Consider the following 24,802-nt stretch of genomic DNA (forward strand, 5'->3'; position numbering starts at 1 on the left):
CACTCTGTAGAAAGCCCACTCTGTAGAAAGCTCACCCTGTAGAAAGCCCACCCTGTAGAAAGCCCACCCTGTAGAAAGCTCACTCTGTAGAAAGCTCACCCTGTAGAAAGCCCACTCTGTAGAAAGCCCACCCTGTAGAAAGCTCACTCTGTAGAAAGCCCACCCTGTAGAAAGCCCACCCTGTAGAAAGCTCACCCTGTAGAAAGCTCACCCTGTAGAAAGCTCACCCTGTAGAAAGCTCACTCTGTAGAAAGCCCACCCTGTAGAAAGCTCACCCTGTAGAAAGCTCACTCTGTAGAAAGCTCACCCTGTAGAAAGCTCACTCTGTAGAAAGCCCACCCTGTAGAAAGCTCACTCTGTAGAAAGCTCACTCTGTAGAAAGCTCACCCTGTAGAAAGCCCACCCTGTAGAAAGCTCACCCTATAGAAAGCCCACCCTGTAGAAAGCTCACTCTGTAGAAAGCTCACCCTATAGAAAGCCCACCCTGTAGAAAGCTCACTCTGTAGAAAGCTCACTCTGTAGAAAGCCCACTCTGTAGAAAGCTCACCCTGTAGAAAGCCCACCCTGTAGAAAGCTCACTCTGTAGAAAGCCCACCCTATAGAAAGCCCACCCTGTAGAAAGCTCACCCTGTAGAAAGCTCACTCTGTAGAAAGCTCACTCTGTAGAAAGCTCACCCTGTAGAAAGCTCACCCTGTAGAAAGCTCACTCTGTAGAAAGCTCACTCTGTAGAAAGCCCACCCTATAGAAAGCCCACTCTGTAGAAAGCTCACCCTATAGAAAGCCCACTCTGTAGAAAGCTCACCCTGTAGAAAGCCCACCCTGTAGAAAGCTCACTCTGTAGAAAGCTCACCCTGTAGAAAGCCCACCCTGTAGAAAGCTCACCCTGTAGAAAGCCCACCCTGTAGAAAGCTCACCCTGTAGAAAGCTCACCCTGTAGAAAGCTCACCCTGTAGAAAGCCCACCCTGTAGAAAGTCCACCCTATAGAAAGCTCACCCTGTAGAAAGCTCACTCTGTAGAAAGCTCACCCTATAGAAAGCTCACTCTGTAGAAAGCTCACCCTATAGAAAGCTCACTCTGTAGAAAGCTCACCCTATAGAAAGCCCACTCTGTAGAAAGCCCACTCTGTCGAAAGCTCACTCTGTAGAAAGCTCACCCTGTAGAAAGCTCACCCTGTAGAAAGCCCACCCTGTAGAAAGCTCACTCTGTAGAAAGCCCACTCTGTAGAAAGCTCACTCTGTAGAAAGCCCACCCTGTAGAAAGCTCACTCTGTAGAAAGCTCACTCTGTAGAAAGCTCACCCTGTAGAAAGCCCACCCTGTAGAAAGCTCACCCTATAGAAAGCTCACTCTGTAGAAAGCTCACTCTGTAGAAAGCTCACTCTGTAGAAAGCTCACTCTGTAGAAAGCTCACTCTGTAGAAAGCTCACTCTGTAGAAAGCTCACCCTATAGAAAGCTCACTCTGTAGAAAGCTCACCCTGTAGAAAGCCCACTCTGTAGAAAGCCCACTCTGTAGAAAGCTCACTCTGTAGAAAGCTCACCCTGTAGAAAGCTCACCCTGTAGAAAGCTCACCCTGTAGAAAGCTCACTCTGTAGAAAGCTCACTCTGTAGAAAGCTCACTCTGTAGAAAGCTCACCCTATAGAAAGCTCACCCTGTAGAAAGCTCACCCTATAGAAAGCTCACTCTGTAGAAAGCTCACCCTGTAGAAAGCTCACCCTGTAGAAAGCTCACCCTGTAGAAAGCTCACTCTGTAGAAAGCTCACTCTGTAGAAAGCTCACTCTGTAGAAAGCTCACCCTATAGAAAGCTCACTCTGTAGAAAGCTCACTCTGTGGAAAGCTCACCCTGTAGAAAGCCCACTCTGTAGAAAGCTCACTCTGTAGAAAGCTCACCCTGTAGAAAGCTCACTCTGTAGAAAGCTCACTCTGTAGAAAGCTCACTCTGTAGAAAGCTCACCCTATAGAAAGCTCACTCTGTAGAAAGCTCACTCTGTAGAAAGCTCACCCTGTAGAAAGCTCACTCTGTAGAAAGCTCACCCTGTAGAAAGCCCACTCTGTAGAAAGCTCACTCTGTAGAAAGCCCACTCTGTAGAAAGCCCACTCTGTAGAAAGCTCACTCTGTAGAAAGCTCACCCTGTAGAAAGCCCACTCTGTAGAAAGCTCACTCTGTAGAAAGCTCACCCTGTAGAAAGCTCACTCTGTAGAAAGCTCACTCTGTAGAAAGCTCACCCTGTAGAAAGCCCACTCTGTAGAAAGCTCACTCTGTAGAAAGCTCACTCTGTAGAAAGCTCACCCTATAGAAAGCTCACTCTGTAGAAAGCTCACTCTGTAGAAAGCTCACTCTGTAGAAAGCTCACCCTGTAGAAAGCTCACTCTGTAGAAAGCTCACTCTGTAGAAAGCTCACTCTGTAGAAAGCTCACTCTGTAGAAAGCTCACTCTGTAGAAAGCTCACCCTATAGAAAGCTCACTCTGTAGAAAGCTCACTCTGTGGAAAGCTCACCCTGTAGAAAGCCCACTCTGTAGAAAGCTCACTCTGTAGAAAGCTCACCCTGTAGAAAGCTCACTCTGTAGAAAGCTCACTCTGTAGAAAGCTCACTCTGTAGAAAGCTCACCCTATAGAAAGCTCACTCTGTAGAAAGCTCACTCTGTAGAAAGCTCACCCTGTAGAAAGCTCACTCTGTAGAAAGCTCACCCTGTAGAAAGCCCACTCTGTAGAAAGCTCACTCTGTAGAAAGCCCACTCTGTAGAAAGCCCACTCTGTAGAAAGCTCACTCTGTAGAAAGCTCACCCTGTAGAAAGCCCACTCTGTAGAAAGCTCACTCTGTAGAAAGCTCACCCTGTAGAAAGCTCACTCTGTAGAAAGCTCACTCTGTAGAAAGCTCACCCTGTAGAAAGCCCACTCTGTAGAAAGCTCACTCTGTAGAAAGCTCACTCTGTAGAAAGCTCACTCTGTAGAAAGCTCACCCTGTAGAAAGCCCACTCTGTAGAAAGCTCACTCTGTAGAAAGCTCACTCTGTAGAAAGCTCACTCTGTAGAAAGCTCACCCTGTAGAAAGCCCACTCTGTAGAAAGCTCACTCTGTAGAAAGCTCACTCTGTAGAAAGCTCACCCTATAGAAAGCTCACTCTGTAGAAAGCTCACTCTGTAGAAAGCTCACCCTGTAGAAAGCTCACCCTGTAGAAAGCCCACTCTGTAGAAAGCCCACTCTGTAGAAAGCTCACTCTGTAGAAAGCTCACCCTGTAGAAAGCTCACCCTGTAGAAAGCTCACTCTGTAGAAAGCCCACTCTGTAGAAAGCTCACTCTGTAGAAAGCCCACTCTGTAGAAAGCTCACTCTGTAGAAAGCTCACTCTGTAGAAAGCTCACTCTGTAGAAAGCTCACCCTGTAGAAAGCCCACTCTGTAGAAAGCTCACTCTGTAGAAAGCTCACCCTGTAGAAAGCTCACCCTGTAGAAAGCTCACTCTGTAGAAAGCTCACTCTGTAGAAAGCTCACTCTGTAGAAAGCTCACCCTGTAGAAAGCTCACTCTGTAGAAAGCTCACTCTGTAGAAAGCTCACCCTGTAGAAAGCTCACTCTGTAGAAAGCTCACTCTGTAGAAAGCTCACCCTGTAGAAAGCTCACTCTGTAGAAAGCTCACCCTGTAGAAAGCTCACTCTGTAGAAAGCTCACCCTGTAGAAAGCTCACTCTGTAGAAAGCTCACTCTGTAGAAAGCCCACTCTGTAGAAAGCTCACCCTGTAGAAAGCTCACTCTGTAGAAAGCCCACTCTGTAGAAAGCTCACCCTGTAGAAAGCTCACTCTGTAGAAAGCCCACCCTGTAGAAAGCTCACCCTGTAGAAAGCTCACCCTGTAGAAAGCCCACTCTGTAGAAAGCCCACTCTGTAGAAAGCTCACTCTGTAGAAAGCTCACCCTGTAGAAAGCTCACTCTGTAGAAAGCTCACCCTATAGAAAGCCCACCCTGTAGAAAGCTCACCCTGTAGAAAGCTCACTCTGTAGAAAGCTCACCCTATAGAAAGCCCACCCTGTAGAAAGCTCACCCTGTAGAAAGCCCACCCTATAGAAAGCTCACCCTGTAGAAAGCTCACTCTGTAGAAAGCTCACTCTGTAGAAAGCTCACTCTGTAGAAAGCCCACCCTGTAGAAAGCTCACCCTGTAGAAAGCTCACTCTGTAGAAAGCCCACCCTGTAGAAAGCTCACCCTGTAGAAAGCTCACCCTGTAGAAAGCTCACTCTGTAGAAAGCTCACCCTGTAGAAAGCTCACCCTGTAGAAAGCCCACCCTGTAGAAAGCCCACTCTGTAGAAAGCTCACCCTGTAGAAAGCTCACCCTGTAGAAAGCTCACCCTGTAGAAAGCTCACTCTGTAGAAAGCTCACCCTATAGAAAGCCCACCCTGTAGAAAGCTCACCCTGTAGAAAGCTCACCCTATAGAAAGCTCACTCTGTAGAAAGCCCACCCTGTAGAAAGCTCACCCTGTAGAAAGCCCACCCTATAGAAAGCCCACCCTGTAGAAAGCCCACCCTGTAGAAAGCTCACCCTGTAGAAAGCTCACTCTGTAGAAAGCCCACCCTATAGAAAGCTCACTCTGTAGAAAGCCCACCCTATAGAAAGCCCACCCTGTAGAAAGCTCACCCTGTAGAAAGCTCACTCTGTAGAAAGCCCACCCTGTAGAAAGCTCACCCTGTAGAAAGCTCACCCTGTAGAAAGCTCACTCTGTAGAAAGCTCACCCTGTAGAAAGCTCACCCTGTAGAAAGCTCACTCTGTAGAAAGCTCACTCTGTAGAAAGCCCACTCTGTAGAAAGCTCACCCTGTAGAAAGCTCACCCTGTAGAAAGCTCACCCTGTAGAAAGCTCACTCTGTAGAAAGCTCACCCTATAGAAAGCCCACCCTGTAGAAAGCTCACCCTGTAGAAAGCTCACCCTATAGAAAGCTCACCCTGTAGAAAGCCCACTCTGTAGAAAGCCCACCCTGTAGAAAGCTCACTCTGTAGAAAGCCCACCCTGTAGAAAGCTCACCCTGTAGAAAGCCCACCCTGTAGAAAGCCCACCCTGTAGAAAGCTCACTCTGTAGAAAGCCCACTCTGTAGAAAGCTCACCCTGTAGAAAGCTCACCCTGTAGAAAGCCCACTCTGTAGAAAGCTCACTCTGTAGAAAGCTCACTCTGTAGAAAGCCCACTCTGTAGAAAGCTCACTCTGTAGAAAGCCCACCCTGTAGAAAGCCCACCCTGTAGAAAGCTCACTCTGTAGAAAGCTCACCCTATAGAAAGCCCACCCTGTAGAAAGCTCACCCTGTAGAAAGCTCACCCTGTAGAAAGCTCACTCTGTAGAAAGCCCACCCTGTAGAAAGCTCACTCTGTAGAAAGCCCACCCTGTAGAAAGCTCACTCTGCAGAAAGCTCACTCTGTAGAAAGCTCACCCTGTAGAAAGCTCACTCTGTAGAAAGCCCACCCTGTAGAAAGCTCACTCTGTAGAAAGCCCACCCTGTAGAAAGCTCACTCTGTAGAAAGCTCACTCTGTAGAAAGCTCACTCTGTAGAAAGCCCACTCTGTAGAAAGCTCACTCTGTAGAAAGCCCACCCTGTAGAAAGCCCACCCTGTAGAAAGCTCACTCTGTAGAAAGCCCACCCTGTAGAAAGCTCACCCTGTAGAAAGCCCACCCTGTAGAAAGCTCACTCTGTAGAAAGCCCACCCTGTAGAAAGCTCACCCTGTAGAAAGCTCACTCTGTAGAAAGCTCACCCTATAGAAAGCCCACCCTGTAGAAAGCTCACCCTGTAGAAAGCCCACCCTGTAGAAAGCTCACCCTGTAGAAAGCTCACTCTGTAGAAAGCTCACCCTGTAGAAAGCCCACTCTGTAGAAAGCTCACCCTGTAGAAAGCTCACCCTGTAGAAAGCTCACCCTGTAGAAAGCTCACTCTGTAGAAAGCCCACTCTGTAGAAAGCTCACCCTGTAGAAAGCTCACTCTGTAGAAAGCCCACTCTGTAGAAAGCTCACTCTGTAGAAAGCTCACCCTGTAGAAAGCTCACTCTGTAGAAAGCCCACCCTGTAGAAAGCTCACCCTGTAGAAAGCTCACTCTGTAGAAAGCTCACCCTGTAGAAAGCTCACTCTGTAGAAAGCCCACTCTGTAGAAAGCTCACCCTGTAGAAAGCTCACTCTGTAGAAAGCTCACTCTGTAGAAAGCTCACCCTGTAGAAAGCCCACCCTATAGAAAGCTCACCCTGTAGAAAGCCCACTCTGTAGAAAGCTCACCCTGTAGAAAGCTCACTCTGTAGAAAGCTCACTCTGTAGAAAGCCCACTCTGTAGAAAGCTCACTCTGTAGAAAGCTCACCCTGTAGAAAGCCCACCCTGTAGAAAGCTCACTCTGTAGAAAGCCCACTCTGTAGAAAGCTCACCCTGTAGAAAGCTCACTCTGTAGAAAGCTCACCCTGTAGAAAGCTCACCCTGTAGAAAGCTCACTCTGTAGAAAGCTCACCCTGTAGAAAGCTCACTCTGTAGAAAGCTCACTCTGTAGAAAGCTCACCCTGTAGAAAGCCCACCCTATAGAAAGCCCACCCTGTAGAAAGCTCACCCTGTAGAAAGCCCACCCTGTAGAAAGCTCACTCTGCAGAAAGCCCACCCTATAGAAAGCCCACCCTGTAGAAAGCTCACTCTGTAGAAAGCCCACCCTATAGAAAGCCCACCCTGTAGAAAGCTCACCCTGTAGAAAGCCCACCCTATAGAAAGCCCACCCTATAGAAAGCCCACCCTGTAGAAAGCCCACTCTGCAGAAAGCTCACCCTGTAGAAAGCTCACCCTGTAGAAAGCTCACTCTGTAGAAAGCTCACCCTGTAGAAAGCCCACTCTGTAGAAAGCCCACCCTGTAGAAAGCTCACTCTGTAGAAAGCTCACCCTGTAGAAAGCTCACTCTGTAGAAAGCTCACTCTGTAGAAAGCTCACCCTGTAGAAAGCTCACTCTGTAGAAAGCTCACTCTGTAGAAAGCCCACCCTGTAGAAAGCCCACTCTGTAGAAAGCTCACCCTGTAGAAAGCCCACCCTGTAGAAAGCTCACTCTGTAGAAAGCTCACCCTGTAGAAAGCCCACCCTGTAGAAAGCTCACCCTGTAGAAAGCTCACCCTGTAGAAAGCTCACTCTGTAGAAAGCTCACTCTGTAGAAAGCTCACCCTGTAGAAAGCCCACCCTGTAGAAAGCTCACTCTGTAGAAAGCTCACTCTGTAGAAAGCCCACCCTGTAGAAAGCTCACTCTGTAGAAAGCCCACCCTGTAGAAAGCCCACCCTGTAGAAAGCTCACCCTGTAGAAAGCTCACTCTGTAGAAAGCTCACTCTGTAGAAAGCTCACTCTGTAGAAAGCTCACTCTGTAGAAAGCTCACCCTGTAGAAAGCTCACTCTGTAGAAAGCCCACCCTGTAGAAAGCCCACCCTGTAGAAAGCTCACCCTGTAGAAAGCTCACCCTGTAGAAAGCTCACTCTGTAGAAAGCCCACCCTGTAGAAAGCCCACCCTGTAGAAAGCTCACCCTGTAGAAAGCTCACCCTGTAGAAAGCCCACTCTGTAGAAAGCTCACCCTGTAGAAAGCTCACTCTGTAGAAAGCCCACCCTGTAGAAAGCCCACCCTGTAGAAAGCTCACCCTGTAGAAAGCTCACCCTGTAGAAAGCTCACTCTGTAGAAAGCCCACCCTGTAGAAAGCCCACCCTGTAGAAAGCTCACCCTGTAGAAAGCCCACTCTGTAGAAAGCCCACCCTGTAGAAAGCTCACTCTGTAGAAAGCTCACCCTATAGAAAGCCCACCCTGTAGAAAGCTCACCCTGTAGAAAGCTCACTCTGTAGAAAGCTCACTCTGTAGAAAGCTCACTCTGTAGAAAGCCCACTCTGTAGAAAGCCCACTCTGTAGAAAGCTCACTCTGTAGAAAGCCCACCCTGTAGAAAGCTCACCCTGTAGAAAGCCCACCCTGTAGAAAGCTCACTCTGTAGAAAGCCCACCCTGTAGAAAGCTCACCCTGTAGAAAGCTCACCCTGTAGAAAGCTCACTCTGTAGAAAGCTCACTCTGTAGAAAGCCCACCCTGTAGAAAGCTCACCCTGTAGAAAGCCCACCCTGTAGAAAGCTCACTCTGTAGAAAGCCCACCCTGTAGAAAGCCCACCCTGTAGAAAGCCCACTCTGTAGAAAGCTCACTCTGTAGAAAGCCCACCCTGTAGAAAGCTCACCCTGTAGAAAGCCCACCCTGTAGAAAGCTCACTCTGTAGAAAGCCCACCCTGTAGAAAGCCCACCCTGTAGAAAGCTCACTCTGTAGAAAGCTCACTCTGTAGAAAGCTCACCCTGTAGAAAGCTCACTCTGTAGAAAGCTCACCCTGTAGAAAGCCCACTCTGTAGAAAGCTCACTCTGTAGAAAGCTCACTCTGTAGAAAGCTCACCCTGTAGAAAGCTCACCCTGTAGAAAGCTCACCCTGTAGAAAGCTCACTCTGTAGAAAGCTCACCCTGTAGAAAGCTCACTCTGTAGAAAGCTCACCCTGTAGAAAGCCCACCCTGTAGAAAGCTCACTCTGTAGAAAGCTCACTCTGTAGAAAGCTCACCCTGTAGAAAGCTCACTCTGTAGAAAGCTCACTCTGTAGAAAGCTCACTCTGTAGAAAGCTCACCCTGTAGAAAGCTCACTCTGTAGAAAGCTCACCCTGTAGAAAGCCCACTCTGTAGAAAGCTCACCCTGTAGAAAGCTCACCCTGTAGAAAGCCCACTCTGTAGAAAGCTCACCCTGTAGAAAGCTCACTCTGTAGAAAGCTCACCCTGTAGAAAGCTCACTCTGTAGAAAGCCCACTCTGTAGAAAGCCCACCCTGTAGAAAGCTCACTCTGTAGAAAGCTCACCCTGTAGAAAGCTCACTCTGTAGAAAGCTCACTCTGTAGAAAGCTCACCCTGTAGAAAGCCCACCCTATAGAAAGCTCACCCTGTAGAAAGCTCACTCTGTAGAAAGCTCACCCTATAGAAAGCTCACTCTGTAGAAAGCTCACCCTGTAGAAAGCTCACTCTGTAGAAAGCTCACTCTGTAGAAAGCCCACTCTGTAGAAAGCTCACCCTGTAGAAAGCTCACCCTGTAGAAAGCTCACTCTGTAGAAAGCCCACCCTGTAGAAAGCTCACCCTGTAGAAAGCTCACCCTGTAGAAAGCTCACTCTGTAGAAAGCTCACTCTGTAGAAAGCCCACCCTGTAGAAAGCCCACTCTGTAGAAAGCTCACCCTGCAGAAAGCTCACTCTGTAGAAAGCTCACTCTGTAGAAAGCCCACTCTGTAGAAAGCTCACTCTGTAGAAAGCTCACCCTGTAGAAAGCCCACCCTGTAGAAAGCTCACTCTGTAGAAAGCTCACCCTGTAGAAAGCCCACCCTGTAGAAAGCTCACTCTGTAGAAAGCCCACCCTGTAGAAAGCTCACTCTGTAGAAAGCCCACCCTGTAGAAAGCTCACTCTGTAGAAAGCTCACCCTGTAGAAAGCTCACTCTGTAGAAAGCTCACCCTATAGAAAGCTCACCCTGTAGAAAGCTCACCCTGTAGAAAGCCCACCCTGTAGAAAGCCCACTCTGTAGAAAGCTCACCCTGTAGAAAGCTCACCCTGTAGAAAGCCCACCCTGTAGAAAGCCCACTCTGTAGAAAGCTCACCCTGTAGAAAGCTCACCCTGTAGAAAGCTCACTCTGTAGAAAGCTCACTCTGTAGAAAGCCCACTCTGTAGAAAGCTCACTCTGTAGAAAGCTCACCCTGTAGAAAGCCCACCCTGTAGAAAGCTCACTCTGTAGAAAGCTCACCCTGTAGAAAGCCCACCCTGTAGAAAGCTCACTCTGTAGAAAGCCCACCCTGTAGAAAGCTCACTCTGTAGAAAGCCCACCCTGTAGAAAGCTCACCCTGTAGAAAGCTCACTCTGTAGAAAGCTCACTCTGTAGAAAGCTCACTCTGTAGAAAGCTCACTCTGTAGAAAGCTCACTCTGTAGAAAGCTCACTCTGTAGAAAGCCCACCCTGTAGAAAGCTCACTCTGTAGAAAGCTCACCCTGTAGAAAGCTCACTCTGTAGAAAGCTCACCCTGTAGAAAGCTCACTCTGTAGAAAGCTCACTCTGTAGAAAGCCCACCCTGTAGAAAGCCCACTCTGTAGAAAGCTCACCCTGCAGAAAGCTCACTCTGTAGAAAGCTCACTCTGTAGAAAGCCCACTCTGTAGAAAGCTCACTCTGTAGAAAGCTCACCCTGTAGAAAGCCCACCCTGTAGAAAGCTCACCCTGTAGAAAGCTCACTCTGTAGAAAGCTCACCCTGTAGAAAGCCCACCCTGTAGAAAGCTCACTCTGTAGAAAGCTCACCCTGTAGAAAGCTCACTCTGTAGAAAGCTCACTCTGTAGAAAGCTCACTCTGTAGAAAGCTCACTCTGTAGAAAGCTCACTCTGTAGAAAGCTCACTCTGTAGAAAGCTCACTCTGTAGAAAGCTCACCCTGTAGAAAGCTCACTCTGTAGAAAGCTCACTCTGTAGAAAGCTCACTCTGTAGAAAGCTCACTCTGTAGAAAGCTCACTCTGTAGAAAGCTCACTCTGTAGAAAGCCCACTCTGTAGAAAGCTCACTCTGTAGAAAGCTCACCCTGTAGAAAGCTCACTCTGTAGAAAGCTCACCCTGTAGAAAGCTCACTCTGTAGAAAGCTCACTCTGTAGAAAGCTCACCCTGTAGAAAGCCCACCCTGTAGAAAGCTCACCCTGTAGAAAGCTCACTCTGTAGAAAGCTCACCCTGTAGAAAGCTCACCCTGTAGAAAGCTCACCCTGTAGAAAGCTCACTCTGTAGAAAGCTCACTCTGTAGAAAGCTCACCCTGTAGAAAGCCCACCCTGTAGAAAGCCCACCCTATAGAAAGCCCACCCTATAGAAAGCCCACCCTGTAGAAAGCTCACCCTGTAGAAAGCCCACCCTGTAGAAAGCTCACTCTGTAGAAAGCCCACCCTATAGAAAGCCCACCCTGTAGAAAGCTCACCCTGTAGAAAGCCCACCCTGTAGAAAGCTCACTCTGTAGAAAGCCCACCCTATAGAAAGCCCACCCTGTAGAAAGCTCACCCTGTAGAAAGCCCACCCTATAGAAAGCCCACCCTATAGAAAGCCCACCCTGTAGAAAGCTCACCCTGTAGAAAGCCCACCCTGTAGAAAGCTCACTCTGTAGAAAGCCCACCCTGTAGAAAGCTCACCCTGTAGAAAGCCCACTCTGTAGAAAGCTCACTCTGTAGAAAGCCCACCCTATAGAAAGCCCACCCTGTAGAAAGCTCACCCTGTAGAAAGCCCACCCTATAGAAAGCCCACCCTATAGAAAGCCCACCCTGTAGAAAGCCCACTCTGTAGAAAGCCCACTCTGTAGAAAGCTCACCCTGTAGAAAGCTCACCCTGTAGAAAGCTCACCCTGTAGAAAGCTCACCCTGTAGAAAGCTCACCCTGTAGAAAGCTCACCCTGTAGAAAGCTCACCCTGTAGAAAGCTCACTCTGTAGAAAGCTCACCCTGTAGAAAGCTCACCCTGTAGAAAGCTCACTCTGTAGAAAGCCCACCCTGTAGAAAGCCCACTCTGTAGAAAGCTCACTCTGTAGAAAGCCCACCCTGTAGAAAGCTCACTCTGTAGAAAGCCCACCCTGTAGAAAGCCCACCCTGTAGAAAGCCCACCCTGTAGAAAGCCCACTCTGTAGAAAGCTCACTCTGTAGAAAGCTCACTCTGTAGAAAGCTCACCCTGTAGAAAGCTCACCCTGTAGAAAGCTCACCCTGTAGAAAGCTCACTCTGTAGAAAGCTCACTCTGTAGAAAGCTCACTCTGTAGAAAGCTCACTCTGTAGAAAGCTCACTCTGTAGAAAGCTCACTCTGTAGAAAGCCCACTCTGTAGAAAGCTCACCCTGTAGAAAGCTCACCCTGTAGAAAGCTCACTCTGTAGAAAGCTCACTCTGTAGAAAGCTCACTCTGTAGAAAGCTCACTCTGTAGAAAGCTCACTCTGTAGAAAGCTCACTCTGTAGAAAGCTCACTCTGTAGAAAGCTCACTCTGTAGAAAGCTCACTCTGTAGAAAGCCCACCCTGTAGAAAGCTCACTCTGTAGAAAGCCCACCCTGTAGAAAGCTCACCCTGTAGAAAGCTCACCCTGTAGAAAGCTCACCCTGTAGAAAGCTCACTCTGTAGAAAGCTCACTCTGTAGAAAGCCCACCCTGTAGAAAGCTCACTCTGTAGAAAGCTCACTCTGTAGAAAGCTCACCCTGTAGAAAGCTCACCCTGTAGAAAGCTCACTCTGTAGAAAGCTCACTCTGTAGAAAGCCCACTCTGTAGAAAGCTCACCCTGTAGAAAGCTCACTCTGTAGAAAGCTCACTCTGTAGAAAGCTCACTCTGTAGAAAGCTCACTCTGTAGAAAGCTCACTCTGTAGAAAGCTCACTCTGTAGAAAGCTCACTCTGTAGAAAGCTCACTCTGTAGAAAGCTCACCCTGTAGAAAGCTCACTCTGTAGAAAGCTCACTCTGTAGAAAGCTCACTCTGTAGAAAGCCCACCCTATAGAAAGCTCACCCTGTAGAAAGCCCACTCTGTAGAAAGCTCACTCTGTAGAAAGCTCACCCTGTAGAAAGCCCACCCTGTAGAAAGCTCACTCTGTAGAAAGCTCACCCTGTAGAAAGCTCACTCTGTAGAAAGCTCACTCTGTAGAAAGCCCACTCTGTAGAAAGCTCACCCTATAGAAAGCTCACCCTGTAGAAAGCTCACCCTGTAGAAAGCCCACCCTGTAGAAAGCTCACCCTGTAGAAAGCTCACCCTGTAGAAAGCTCACTCTGTAGAAAGCTCACTCTGTAGAAAGCTCACCCTATAGAAAGCTCACCCTGTAGAAAGCTCACCCTGTAGAAAGCCCACCCTGTAGAAAGCTCACCCTGTAGAAAGCTCACCCTGTAGAAAGCTCACTCTGTAGAAAGCTCACCCTATAGAAAGCTCACCCTGTAGAAAGCCCACCCTGTAGAAAGCTCACTCTGTAGAAAGCTCACCCTGTAGAAAGCTCACCCTGTAGAAAGCTCACCCTGTAGAAAGCTCACCCTGTAGAAAGCCCACTCTGTAGAAAGCTCACTCTGTAGAAAGCTCACTCTGTAGAAAGCTCACCCTGTAGAAAGCTCACCCTGTAGAAAGCTCACCCTGTAGAAAGCCCACTCTGTAGAAAGCTCACTCTGTAGAAAGCCCACTCTGTAGAAAGCTCACTCTGTAGAAAGCTCACCCTGTAGAAAGCTCACTCTGTAGAAAGCTCACTCTGTAGAAAGCTCACTCTGTAGAAAGCTCACTCTGTAGAAAGCTCACTCTGTAGAAAGCTCACTCTGTAGAAAGCTCACTCTGTAGAAAGCTCACTCTGTAGAAAGCCCACTCTGTAGAAAGCTCACTCTGTAGAAAGCCCACCCTGTAGAAAGCTCACTCTGTAGAAAGCCCACTCTGTAGAAAGCTCACTCTGTAGAAAGCTCACCCTGTAGAAAGCTCACCCTGTAGAAAGCCCACTCTGTAGAAAGCTCACCCTGTAGAAAGCTCACCCTGTAGAAAGCTCACTCTGTAGAAAGCTCACCCTGTAGAAAGCTCACTCTGTAGAAAGCTCACCCTATAGAAAGCCCACCCTATAGAAAGCTCACTCTGTAGAAAGCTCACCCTATAGAAAGCCCACCCTATAGAAAGCTCACTCTGTAGAAAGCTCACCCTATAGAAAGCCCACCCTGTAGAAAGCTCACCCTGTAGAAAGCTCACCCTGTAGAAAGCTCACCCTATAGAAAGCCCACCCTATAGAAAGCTCACTCTGTAGAAAGCTCACCCTATAGAAAGCCCACCCTGTAGAAAGCTCACCCTGTAGAAAGCTCACCCTATAGAAAGCCCACCCTGTAGAACGCACACCCTGTAGAAAGCCCACCCTATAGAAAGCCCACCCTATAGAAAGCTCACCCTATAGAAAGCTCACCCTATAGAAAGCTCACCCTATAGAAAGCCCACCCTGTAGAAAGCTCACCCTATAGAAAGCCCACCCTATAGAAAGCTCACCCTATAGAACGCACACCCTGTAGAAAGCCCACCCTATAGAAAGCTCACCCTATAGAAAGCTCACCCTATAGAAAGCTCACCCTATAGAAAGCCCACCCTGTAGAAAGCTCACCCTATAGAAAGCCCACCCTATAGAAAGCTCACCCTATAGAAAGCTCACCCTATAGAACGCACACCATGTAGAAAGCCCACCCTATAGAAAGCTCACCCTATAGAAAGCTCACCCTATAGAAAGCCCGCCCTATAGAAAGCTCGCCCTATAGAAAGCCCACCCTATAGAAAGCTCACCCTATAGAAAGCTCACCCTATAGAACGCACACCCTGTAGAAAGCCCACCCTATAGAAAGCTCACCCTATAGAAAGCCCACCCTGTAGAAAGCTCACCCTATAGAAAGCCCACCCTATAGAAAGCTCACCCTATAGAAAGCCCACCCTGTAGAAAGCCCACCCTGTAGAAAGCTCACCCTATAGAAAGCCCACCCTGTAGAAAGCCCACCCTATAGAAAGCCCACCCTATAGAAAGCTCACCCTACAGAAAGCCCACCCTACAGAAAGCCCACCCTATAGAAAGCCCACCCTGTAGAAAGCTCACCCTGTAGAAATCTCACCCTGTAGAAAGCTCACCCTGTAGAAAGCTCACCCTGTAGAAAGCTCACCCTGTAGAAAGCTCACCCTGTAGAAAGCTCACCCTGTAGAAAGCTCACCCTGTAGAAAGCCCACCCTGTAGAAAGCTCACCCTATAGAAAGCACACCCTGTAGAAAGCTCACCCTGTAGAAAGCCCACCCTGTAGAAAGCCCACCCTACAGAAAGCTCACCCTACAGAAAGCTCACCCTGTAGAACGCTCACCCTGTAGAAAGCTCACCCTGTAGAACGCTCACCCTGTAGAAAGCTCACCCTGTAGAAAGCTCACCCTGTAGAAAGCTCACCCTGTAGAAAGCTCACCCTATAGAAAGCTCACCCTATAGAAAGCTCACCCTATAGAAAGCCCACCCTATAGAACGCTCACTATAGAAAGCCCACCCTATAGAAAGCTCACCCTATAGAAAGCTCACCCTATAGAAAGCTCACCCTATAGAAAGCTCACCCTATAGAACGCTCACCCTGTAGAAAGCTCGCCCTGAAGAAAGCCCACCCTATAGAACGCTCACCCTATAGAACGCTCACCCTATAGAAAGCTCACCCTATAGAAAGCTCACCCTATAGAAAGCCCACCCTATAGAAAGTCCACCCTATAGAACGCTCACTATAGAAAGCTCACCCTATAGAAAGCTCACCCTATAGAAAGCCCACCCTATAGAAAGCTCACCCTGTAGAAAGCCCACCCCGTAGAAAGCCCACCCCGTAGAACGCTCACCCTATAGAAAGCCCACCTATAGAAAGCTCATCCTATAGAAAGCCACCCGATAGAAAGCTCACCCTATAGAAAGCCCACCCGATAGAAAGCTCACCCTATAGAAAGCTCACCCTATAGAAAGCCCACCCTATAGAAAGAACGCTCACTATAGAAAGCTCACCCTATAGAACGCTCACCCTGTAGAACGCTCACCCTGTAGAAAGCCCACCCTATAGAAAGCCCACCCTATAGAAAGCTCACCCTATAGAAAGCTCACCCTATAGAAAGCCACCCTGTAGAAAGCCCACCTGTAGAAAGCCCACCCTGTAGAAAGCCCACCCTATAGAACGCCCACCCTATAGAAAGCCCACCCTATAGAACGCCCACCCTATAGAACGCTCACCCTATAGAACGCCCACCCTATAGAAAGCCCACCCTATAGAAAGCCCACCCTATAGAACGCCCAACCTATAGAAGCTCACCCCATAGAAAGCTCACCCCATAGAAAGCTCACCCCATAGAAAGCTCACCTATAGAATGCTCACCCTTTCGAACGCTCACCCTATAGAACGCTCACCCTATAGAACGCTCACCCTATAGAAAGTTCGCCATGTGGAATTCAGGTGGCATCCTGCTCTCAGTAAAGATGTCTGCAGTTCCTGCAGCCCCCTCCCTTCCTGAGACCCTGGCTCCAGCCCCTGCCCTTGACCCTTCACAGATAGACGACAGACACGATTCGGAAATCCTTACCTCCCGAAGGCTGTGGACGAGATCTTCCTGTTGGGGCTGCAAAAGAAAAGAAGGAACGAGAGAGGGATTAGTGATAGTGACACCCATCCACCCTGAAAACACTTTCCTCGCTCCCGTCTTTCCCCTCCCCTCCCCCCGACCCTCCCCTCCCCCCCGACCCTCCCCATCCCCCCCCCTCCCCATCCCCTCCCTCCCTCCCCATCCGCCCCACCCCCTACCCCTCCCCCACCCTCCCTCCCCATCCGCCCCACCCCCTACCCCTCCCCTCCCCCACCCTCCCCTCCCCTCCCCACCCCCTCCCCTCCCCCACCCTCCCTCCCCACCCTCCCCTCCCCATCCCCTCCCCCCTCCCCTCCCCCATCCCCTCCCCACCACCCTCCCCTCCCCATCCCCTCCCCTCCCTCCCATCCCCTACCCTCCCTCCCTCCCCATCCGCCCCACCCCCTACCCCTCCCCCACCCTCCCCTCCCCACCCCTACCCTCCCCTCCCCACCCCCTACCTTCCCTCCCCCACCCCTACCCTCCCTCCCCCACCCTCTACCCTTCCCTCCCCCACCCTCCCCTCCCCCACCCCTACCCTTCCCTCCCCCACCCTCCCCTCCCCCACCCCTACCCTCCCCCACCCCCTACCCTCCCCTCCCCCACCCTTCCCTCCCCCACCCCCTACCCTTCCCATCCCCTCCCTCCCCATCCCCCCACACCCTCCCCTCCCCCTTACCGGTAGGGTTCACCGCCACTGTTGCACTCACCTGTTTGCCTTCAGCTTTTTGAGCCGTGCCTCCAGGTCGTTGAGCAGGTTAATCTTCTTACAGCACTGCGAGCAGTACACGTCCAGGAACTCGCCGCCAAACACCGGCCTCACCTTCCGCGGGGTCTGTCCGGCACTGGGGGAGCACAATCACCCATCAGTGACCCGCGGATTACAGACCCAGTCCAGCCCGGTTCCCTCCCGCCTGGAACTGCGCGGCCCTGTTTCCTCTCCCACTCTCCCTGTCACGCCCGTGTGTCTGCCAGGTTTGATCGGATTCCCCTCACTCACCTGGAGGACACGGAGGATCCCAGGTCCGAGTAACCGTTGGTTCTGCTCTCATCATCGGGACAGGGGCTGCTGGGAATGAAGTCGCCATCATCGCCTTCTCCGTAATCTTCAAACTGCTCCTCGCTGCTCATCAGTGAGCCAGTGGACAGGGTCGAGCGGTCAGAGGCTGTGGACAGATTGTGAGCATTGGATCTGGAAAGGAAAGGAGACAGTTTGGGTCAGAGTGCGTTTATCGGTCACTCTCGGACATCCCGCAAGCTGGGAATGGGCCAGAGTCCCGGAACAGGAGAGCGGGAGCAGCCCATCACATACATCCCAGTGAGACATTTGCTCCCAGCCCATCCCAGAGACAGGCGACCAAACACCGGATCCCAAACACGAGGCAGGGATCAGGAGCAGGAACGCTGGCTGATTTCCCCTCTCTCCACCGGGGAGCCGGGTGTTGGATACTTACTGTTCTCTGCCCGGCAGGAACAGACTGGCCATCTGACCGTCCTTCTCCTCCCTGCCCGTGTCCGATGCCTCGGAGTTCTGGGCGCTCTCGATGGCACTGTCCATGTCGGACTCATGGTGAACCTCCTGGTGGGCGAGCGTCATGGCGTAGTCATCGGTGTAGAGCCCCCCGTCACTGTACCCAGGCTCGCAATCCAGGAATCCACCGACTGTGACCTGGGCCGCCTGCAGGATAACACAGCGAGTCAGAGAAAGGCTTGGGGTCACTCGGGAAGGTCAGCGTCACTCGGGAAGGTCAGCGTCACTCGGGAAGGTCAGCGTCACTCGGGAAGGTCAGCGTCACTCGGGAAGGTCAGGGTCACTCGGGAAGGTCAGGGTCACTCGGGAAGGGTCACATGGGGTCACTCGGGAAGGTCAGGGTCACTCGGGAAGGTCAGCGTCACTCGGGAAGGGTCACATGGCATCACTCGGGAAGGTCAGCGTCACTCGGGAAGGTCAGCGTCACTCGGGAAGGTCAGCGTCACTCGGGAAGGTCAGCGTCACTCGGGAAGGTCAGCGTCACTCGGGAAGGTCAGAGTCACTCGGGAAGGTCAGAGTCACTCGGGAAGGTCAGAGTCACTCGGGAAGGTCAGAGTCACTCGGGAAGGTCAGAGTCACTCGGGAAGGTCAGAGTCACTCGGGAAGGTCAGAGTCACTCGGGACGGGTCACTCAGGAAGGTCAGGGTCACTCGGGAAGGGTCACATGGGGTCACTCGGGAAGGGTCACATGGGGTCACTCGGGAAGGGTCACATGGGGTCACGCGGGAAGGTCAGGGTCACGCGGGAAGGTCAGGGTCACGCGGGAAGGTCAGGGTCACGCGGGAAGGTCAGGGTCACGCGGGAAGGTCAGGGTCACTCGGGAAGGTCAGTCACTCAGGAAGGGTCACTCGGGAAGGTCAGAGTCACTCGGGAAGGGTCACTCAGGAAGGTCAGGGTCACTCGGGAAGGGTCACTCGGGAAGGTCAGGGTCACTCGGGAAGGGTCACTCAGGAAGGTCAGGGTCACTCGGGAAGGGTCACATGGGGTCACTCGGGAAGGGTCACTCGGGAAGGTCAGCATCACTCGGGAAGGGTCACATGGGGTCAGTGAGCATCAGCATTTTCAGGAGAGGAGAAGTTCCTGTAAAAAGATGTGATTGAAGTTTATTAAAACAGCCCGTGTCTGAGCCATCCACCAGGCAGCAAATACCGACACCCTGTTCACGGAGCCGAGGTCACAATATCAGGGTTTGTAATCTCACAAACACGAGTTCAAAGAACCAAGAGAATTCTATAAATAGCGGCAGCAGTTTGGAAATCTAAAGTAGGCCGAAGCTGTGGACTTGGTTCTGTATCTGGGACAGGAGGCGTTCCCAGTTCACAATTACAAAATAAAACCAGACTTGGTTACGATTATTTAACCCTTTACGAGTTGCACACGAGAGCCGGGACATGGGCAGCGGTAATAGAGGGAGGGGAACTCAACAAACTCGCATGGTCGCTTCCTGTAATGAGTTTTACACAGGAACAGGAGGAGGCCATTCAGCCCCTCGAGCCTGTTCTCCCATTCAATCAGATCATGGCTGATCTGCCTGAGACCAGGGGGGGGGGTCCGAGACCCCGAGACCAGGGGGGGGGGGGGGGTCCGAGACCCCGAGACCGGGGGGGGGGGGGTCCGACACCCCGAGACCGGGGGGCAGGGGGGTCTGACACCCCGAGACCGGGGGAGGTCCGAGACCCCGAGACCGGGGGGGGTCCGACACCCCGAGACCGGGGGGGGGGGGGTCCGACACCCCGAGGCCGAGGAGGGTTCCGACACCCCGAGACCGGGGGGGGTCCGACACCCCGAGACCGGGGGGGGGGGTCCAAGACCCCGAGACCGGGGGGGGGGGGGGGGGGGTCCGACACCCCGAGACCGGGGGGGGTCCGACACCCCGAGACCGGGGGGGGGGGTCTGACACCCCGGGACCGGGGGGGGGGGGTCCGAGACCCCGAGACCAGGGGGGGGGGGGTCCGACACCCCGAGACCGGGGGGGGGTCCGACACCCCGAGACCGGGGGGGGGGGGGGGGGGTCTGACACCCCGAGACCGGGGGGGTCCGACACCCCGGGACCGGGGGGGGTCCGACACCCTGAGACCGGGGGGTCCGACACCCTGAGACCGGGGGGGTCCGACACCCTGAGACCGGGGGGGTCCGAGACCCGGAGACCGGGGGGGTCCGAGACCCGGAGACCGGGTGGTCCGAGACCCGGAGACCGGGGGGTCCGAGACCCGGAGACCGGGGGGTCCGAGACTCTGTGACCCTCAAATTCCGTCTCAGGTTTTTGCGATATTCTGATCTGTTAGCATCGATACATTTACGGGGGAAGCTGGATAAACGTGTGAGGGAGAAAGGAATGGAAGGAGAGATTGATGGGGTGAGAGGATGAGCGGTGGGAGGAGGCCGGTGTGGAACATCAACACCGTCACAGACCAGTTGGGCCGAATGGCCTGTTTCTGTGCTGTACATTCTGTGTGATTTACAATGGTGCAAGAGTCAAGTTTGCTATTCCTTCCCCTGGTGGACTGCGTGTGATCAGACATCCCACTCCCAAAGATTCCCCTCCGCCTTGGCTTGTAACTCACAGGACCTGCCCCATGGGATCGGCAGTGCCCGGAGTCCGATTACTAAGCACTGGTTACACAGACTTGCCATTACTAACAGTTCCAGTCTCCGCCCCTCACTCAGTCTGAGCAGCAACTCGTCCCCATTTCCACAATGGAGCAGGCTTCACCTCACTGTCACTCAGTAACCCCTCTCCCCCAGCGTCCTGTGTCACTGACTGTATCTCGACTGGTGTTAATCCAGCTCCCTCACACTGTCACTCAGTAACCCCTCTCCCCCAGCGCCCTGTGTTACTGACTGTATCTCGACTGATGTTAATCCAGCTCCCTCACACTGTCGCTCAGTAACCCCTCTCCCAGCGCCCCGTGTTACTGACTGTATCTCGACTGATGTTAATCCAGCTCCCTCACACTGTCGCTCAGTAACCCCTCTCCCAGCGCCCCGTGTTACTGACTGTATCTCGACTGATGTTAATCCAGCTCCCTCACACTGTCGCTCAGTAACCCCTCTCCCCCAGCGCCCTGTGTTACTGACTGTATCTCTACTAATGTTAATCCAGCTCCCTCACACTGTCGCTCAGTAACCCCTCTCCCCCAGCGCCCTGTGTTACTGACTGTATCTCGACTGATGTTAATCCAGCTCCCTCACACTGTCGCTCAGTAACCCCTCTCCCCCAGCGCCCTGTGTTACTGACTGTATCTCTACTGATGTTAATCCAGCTCCCTCACACTGTCGCTCAGTAACCCCTCTCCCCCAGCGCCCTGTGTTACTGACTGTATCTCGACTGATGTTAATCCAGCTCCCTCACACTGTCGCTCAGTAACCCCTCTCCCAGCGCCCCGTGTTACTGACTATCTCTACTGATGTTAATCCAGCTCCCTCACACTGTCACTCAGTAACCCCTCTTCCAGCGCCCCGTGTTACTGACTATCTCTACTGATGTTAATCCAGCTCCCTCACACTGTCACTCAGTAGCCCTGACAAGGGGCTGTTGAGAATGTTTGCTGGGAGTGTTTGATGGGTTTGAGTTGAGTTGAGTGGGTGTCACTGTCACTGACACCCATGGGCACAGTTTAGCGTCAATCCCCAGTCCATTATTGATGTTAATCCAGTTTATTAAATATTTACCCACGTTGATCAGTGGAGCTGCTTACACTCATCTGATACCATCCATTGTGCTCAGTTTGTAGCAGATAAACATCCACCTGTCCCAACCCGCTGTGATCAGCACTGTGTCCCTAAAGTATGGAATTTTCAATCCTCCCGAACCCCCCCTTAACACTACAGCACGGAGCACCCCCCGACCCCTTCAATTTAAATGAGGCTCTGAATGGAGTAAATTTCCTCCAGACCTTTTTTTGCAGCAGTGGGTGGGTTTGGAACTGAGACCAAATCTCCCCGGCTCTTTCAATGGTAGTCGTGGGATCTTTTACAGCCACCTGTGGGGGCAAATGGGGCCTTGGTTTAATGTCTCATCCGAAAGACAGCAGCTCCGACAGTGCCGCACCCCCTCAGTACCGCCCCTCCGACAGTGCCGCACTCCCTCAGTACCGCCCCTCCGACAGTGCCGCACCCCCTCAGTACCGCCCCTCCGACAGTGCCGCACTCCCTCAGTACCGCCCCTCCGACAGTGCAGCGTTCCCTCAGTACCACCCCTCCGACAGTGCCACGCTCCCTCTGTACTGCCCCTCCGACAGTGCCGCGCTCCCTCAGTACTGCCCCTCCGACAGTGCGGCGCTCCCTCAGTACCACCCCCCGACAGTGCAGCGCTCCCTCAGTACTGCCCCTCCGACAGTGCAGCGCTCCCTCAGTACCGCCCCTCCGACAGTGCAGCACTCCCTCAGTACCCGCCCCTCCGACAGTGCCGCACTCCCTCAGTACCGCCCCTCCGACAGTGCCGCCCCTCCGACAGTGCAGCACTCCCTCAGTACCACCCCTCCGACAGTGCAGCACTCCCTCAGTACTGCCCCCGACAGTGCAGCGTTCCCTCAGTACCGCCCCTCCGACAGTGCGGCGCTCCCTCAGTACTGACCCTCCGACAGTGCGGCGCTCCCTCAGTACTGACCCTCCGACAGTGCGGCGCTCCCTCAGTACTGCCCCTCCGACAGTGCGGCGCTCCCTCAGTACTGCCCCTCTGACAGTGCGGCGCTCCCTCAGTACTGCCCCTCCGACCGTGCGGCGCTCCCTCAGTACTGACCCTCCGACAGTGCGGCACTCCCTCAGTACCGCCCCTCCGACAGTGCAGCGCTCCCTCAGTACCGCCCCTCCGACAGTGCGGTGCTCCCTCAGTACTGACCCTCCGACAGTGCGGCGCTCCCTCAGTACTGACCCTCCAACAGTGTGGCGCTCCCTCAGTACTGACCCTCCGACAGTGCGGCGCTCCCTCAGTACTGCCCCTCCGACAGTGTGGCGCTCCCTCAGTACTGCCCCTCCGACAGTGTGGCGCTCCCTCAGTACTGCCCCTCCGACAGTGCGGCGCTCCCTCAGTACTGACCCTCCAACAGTGTGGCGCTCCCTCAGTACTGACCCTCCGACAGTGCGGCACTCCCTCAGTACTGACCCTCCGACAGTGCGGCGCTCCCTCAGTACTGACCCTCCGACAGTGCGGCGCTCCCTCAGTACTGACCCTCCGACAGTGCGGCGCTCCCTCAGTACTGACCCTCCGACAGTGCGGCGCTCCCTCAGTACTGACCCTCCGACAGTGCGGCACTCCCTCAGTACTGACCCTCCGACAGTGCGGCACTCCCTCAGTACTGACCCTCCGACAGTGCGGCACTCCCTCAGTACTGACCCTCCGACAGTGCGGTGCTCCCTCAGTACTGGCACTGGAGTGTCAGCCTGGATTTTTGTGCTGAAGACTCTGGAGTTTGATTTGTACCCACAACCTTGTGACTAGAGAGCGACCCACTGAGCCACACTGACGGGGGGAGTTTCACTCTGCTGCTTTGAACGGCGCAGCCTCCCTCCTCCTAATCTCCGAGCATCGTGTCCTGCACATTGAGCTGAGCTCAGGACTCCGTTCACCATCTTCCTACACATTCCCTGGGACTTGTAACTGGCGGTCAGTGTAAACGGGTCAAGGTTTGGGTTGGATGATCGCGGGGGCGGGCAGAGGCGAGGGCCCAGGGCCCAGGCCTCATACGGTGCAGGAAGCAGTGGGAGAGTGAGTCCGACAGACGCCTGGTCCTTCCTGCCTCGGATGACATGTTTGTGCTTCATCAGCTGCTGCCGTCACCCCCGCGGCTCGCACAATAGCATCAGCGAGTTTATACACTCCCAGCACCACCTCCCTATCCCAGGGACTGGGTCTTCAAGCCGCGGCTCACCTTAGACCCACGACACCCAGAGGCGACGTTACCGACACTCAGACTCAGGCCACGAGGTGGACGAGGGAAGTGGGAGCCATCGTCCCAACGCACCCCCCCATCGAGGCGGGACCACCTGCTGATGCTGGGTTAACTGGTGTCCATGCACAGAAATGAGTAACAGCGAGTGGACAGGTACAAAAACCAATCAAAGAGGCTGATGGATTGTCGGCCTTTATCCCTGGGGCTGGAGGTTCTGTCACAGTTGATAAGTGGCAGGTAACATTCATAACAGAAGTGCCAGGCAATGACTATCTCCAACAAGAGAAAGTCTAACCACTTCCCCTTGACATTACCATCGCCGAATCCCCCACCATCAACATCCTGGGGGGTCACCATTGACCGGAAACTGAACTGGACCAGCCACATAAATACTGTGGCAACAAGAGCAGGCCAGAGGCTGGGTATTCTGCAGCGAGTGTCTCACCTCCTGACTCCCCAAAGCCTTTCCACCATCTACAAGGCACAAGTCAGGAGTGTGATGGAATACTCTCCACTTGCCTGGATGAATGCAGCTCCAACACCACAAGAAGCTCGACAACATCCAGGACAAAGCAACCTGCTTGATTGGCACCCCATCCACCACCTTAAACATTCACTCCCTCCACCACCGGCGCACCGTGGCTGCAGTGTGTACCATCTACACGATGCACTGCAGTAACTCGGCAAGGCTTCTTCAGCAGCACATCCCAAACCCGCGACCTCTTCCACCTAGAAGGACAAGGGCAGCAGGCGCATGGGAACACCACCACCTCCAAGTTCCCCTCCAAGTCACACACCATCCTGACTTAGAAGTATATCGCCGTTTCTTCATTGTCGCTGGGTCAAAATCCTGGATCTCCCTCCCTAACAGCACTGTGGGAGTACCTTCACCACACGGACTGCAGCGGTTCAAGAAGGAAGCTCACCGTCACCTTCTCAAGGGCAACTAGGCCCAGAACCCATGAATGAATAAAAAAAATTATTGCGTCTCTTTTCCAACTAAAATTAGGGGGTGTAGTTAATAGAGGAGGACTGCAACACAATACAGGAAGACATTAATAAACTTGCAGAATGGGCATTGTACGAAAGACTGATACTTGGATGTTTTTAGTAATAACATGTATAAGTGAGTGTAGAATAGTGAACTTCACATTAACCAAGTATCCATATTCTGAATGACTTGTGCATCAATTGCTACGGCTTGCTCAAAATGTAACTGCAAAGAAAGCCAGGACTA

At 52.5% G+C, this 24,802-nt stretch overlaps 1 protein-coding gene across 5 annotated transcripts in view; it reads right to left on the minus strand.

Annotated features, from left to right (window-relative positions):
* Positions 1–24,802, minus strand: part of rab11fip4a (RAB11 family interacting protein 4 (class II) a) — a 75,324-nt gene that overhangs the window by 28,233 nt on the left and 22,289 nt on the right. For 4 of the 5 annotated variants that reach the window (XM_085985406.1, XM_085985402.1, XM_085985403.1 and 1 more), the window contains 4 exons: positions 17,598–17,821; positions 17,144–17,335; positions 16,854–16,988; positions 16,105–16,140 (listed from right to left, as the gene is read on the minus strand). In XM_085985406.1, coding sequence (XP_085841532.1) covers positions 16,105–16,140; positions 16,854–16,988; positions 17,144–17,335; positions 17,598–17,740 — 506 coding nt within the window. In that variant the 5' untranslated portion in view covers positions 17,741–17,821. Of the gene's footprint in view, positions 1–16,104; positions 16,141–16,853; positions 16,989–17,143; positions 17,336–17,597; positions 17,822–21,570; positions 21,658–24,802 lie in introns of all 5 variants that reach the window. The other variant, XM_085985405.1, reaches the window with a different exon arrangement.

This window comes from Somniosus microcephalus, chromosome 4, assembly GCF_052327205.1.
Source record: "Somniosus microcephalus isolate GS21.2 chromosome 4, FLI_Smic_1.0, whole genome shotgun sequence".
NCBI lineage: Eukaryota > Metazoa > Chordata > Chondrichthyes > Squaliformes > Somniosidae > Somniosus > Somniosus microcephalus.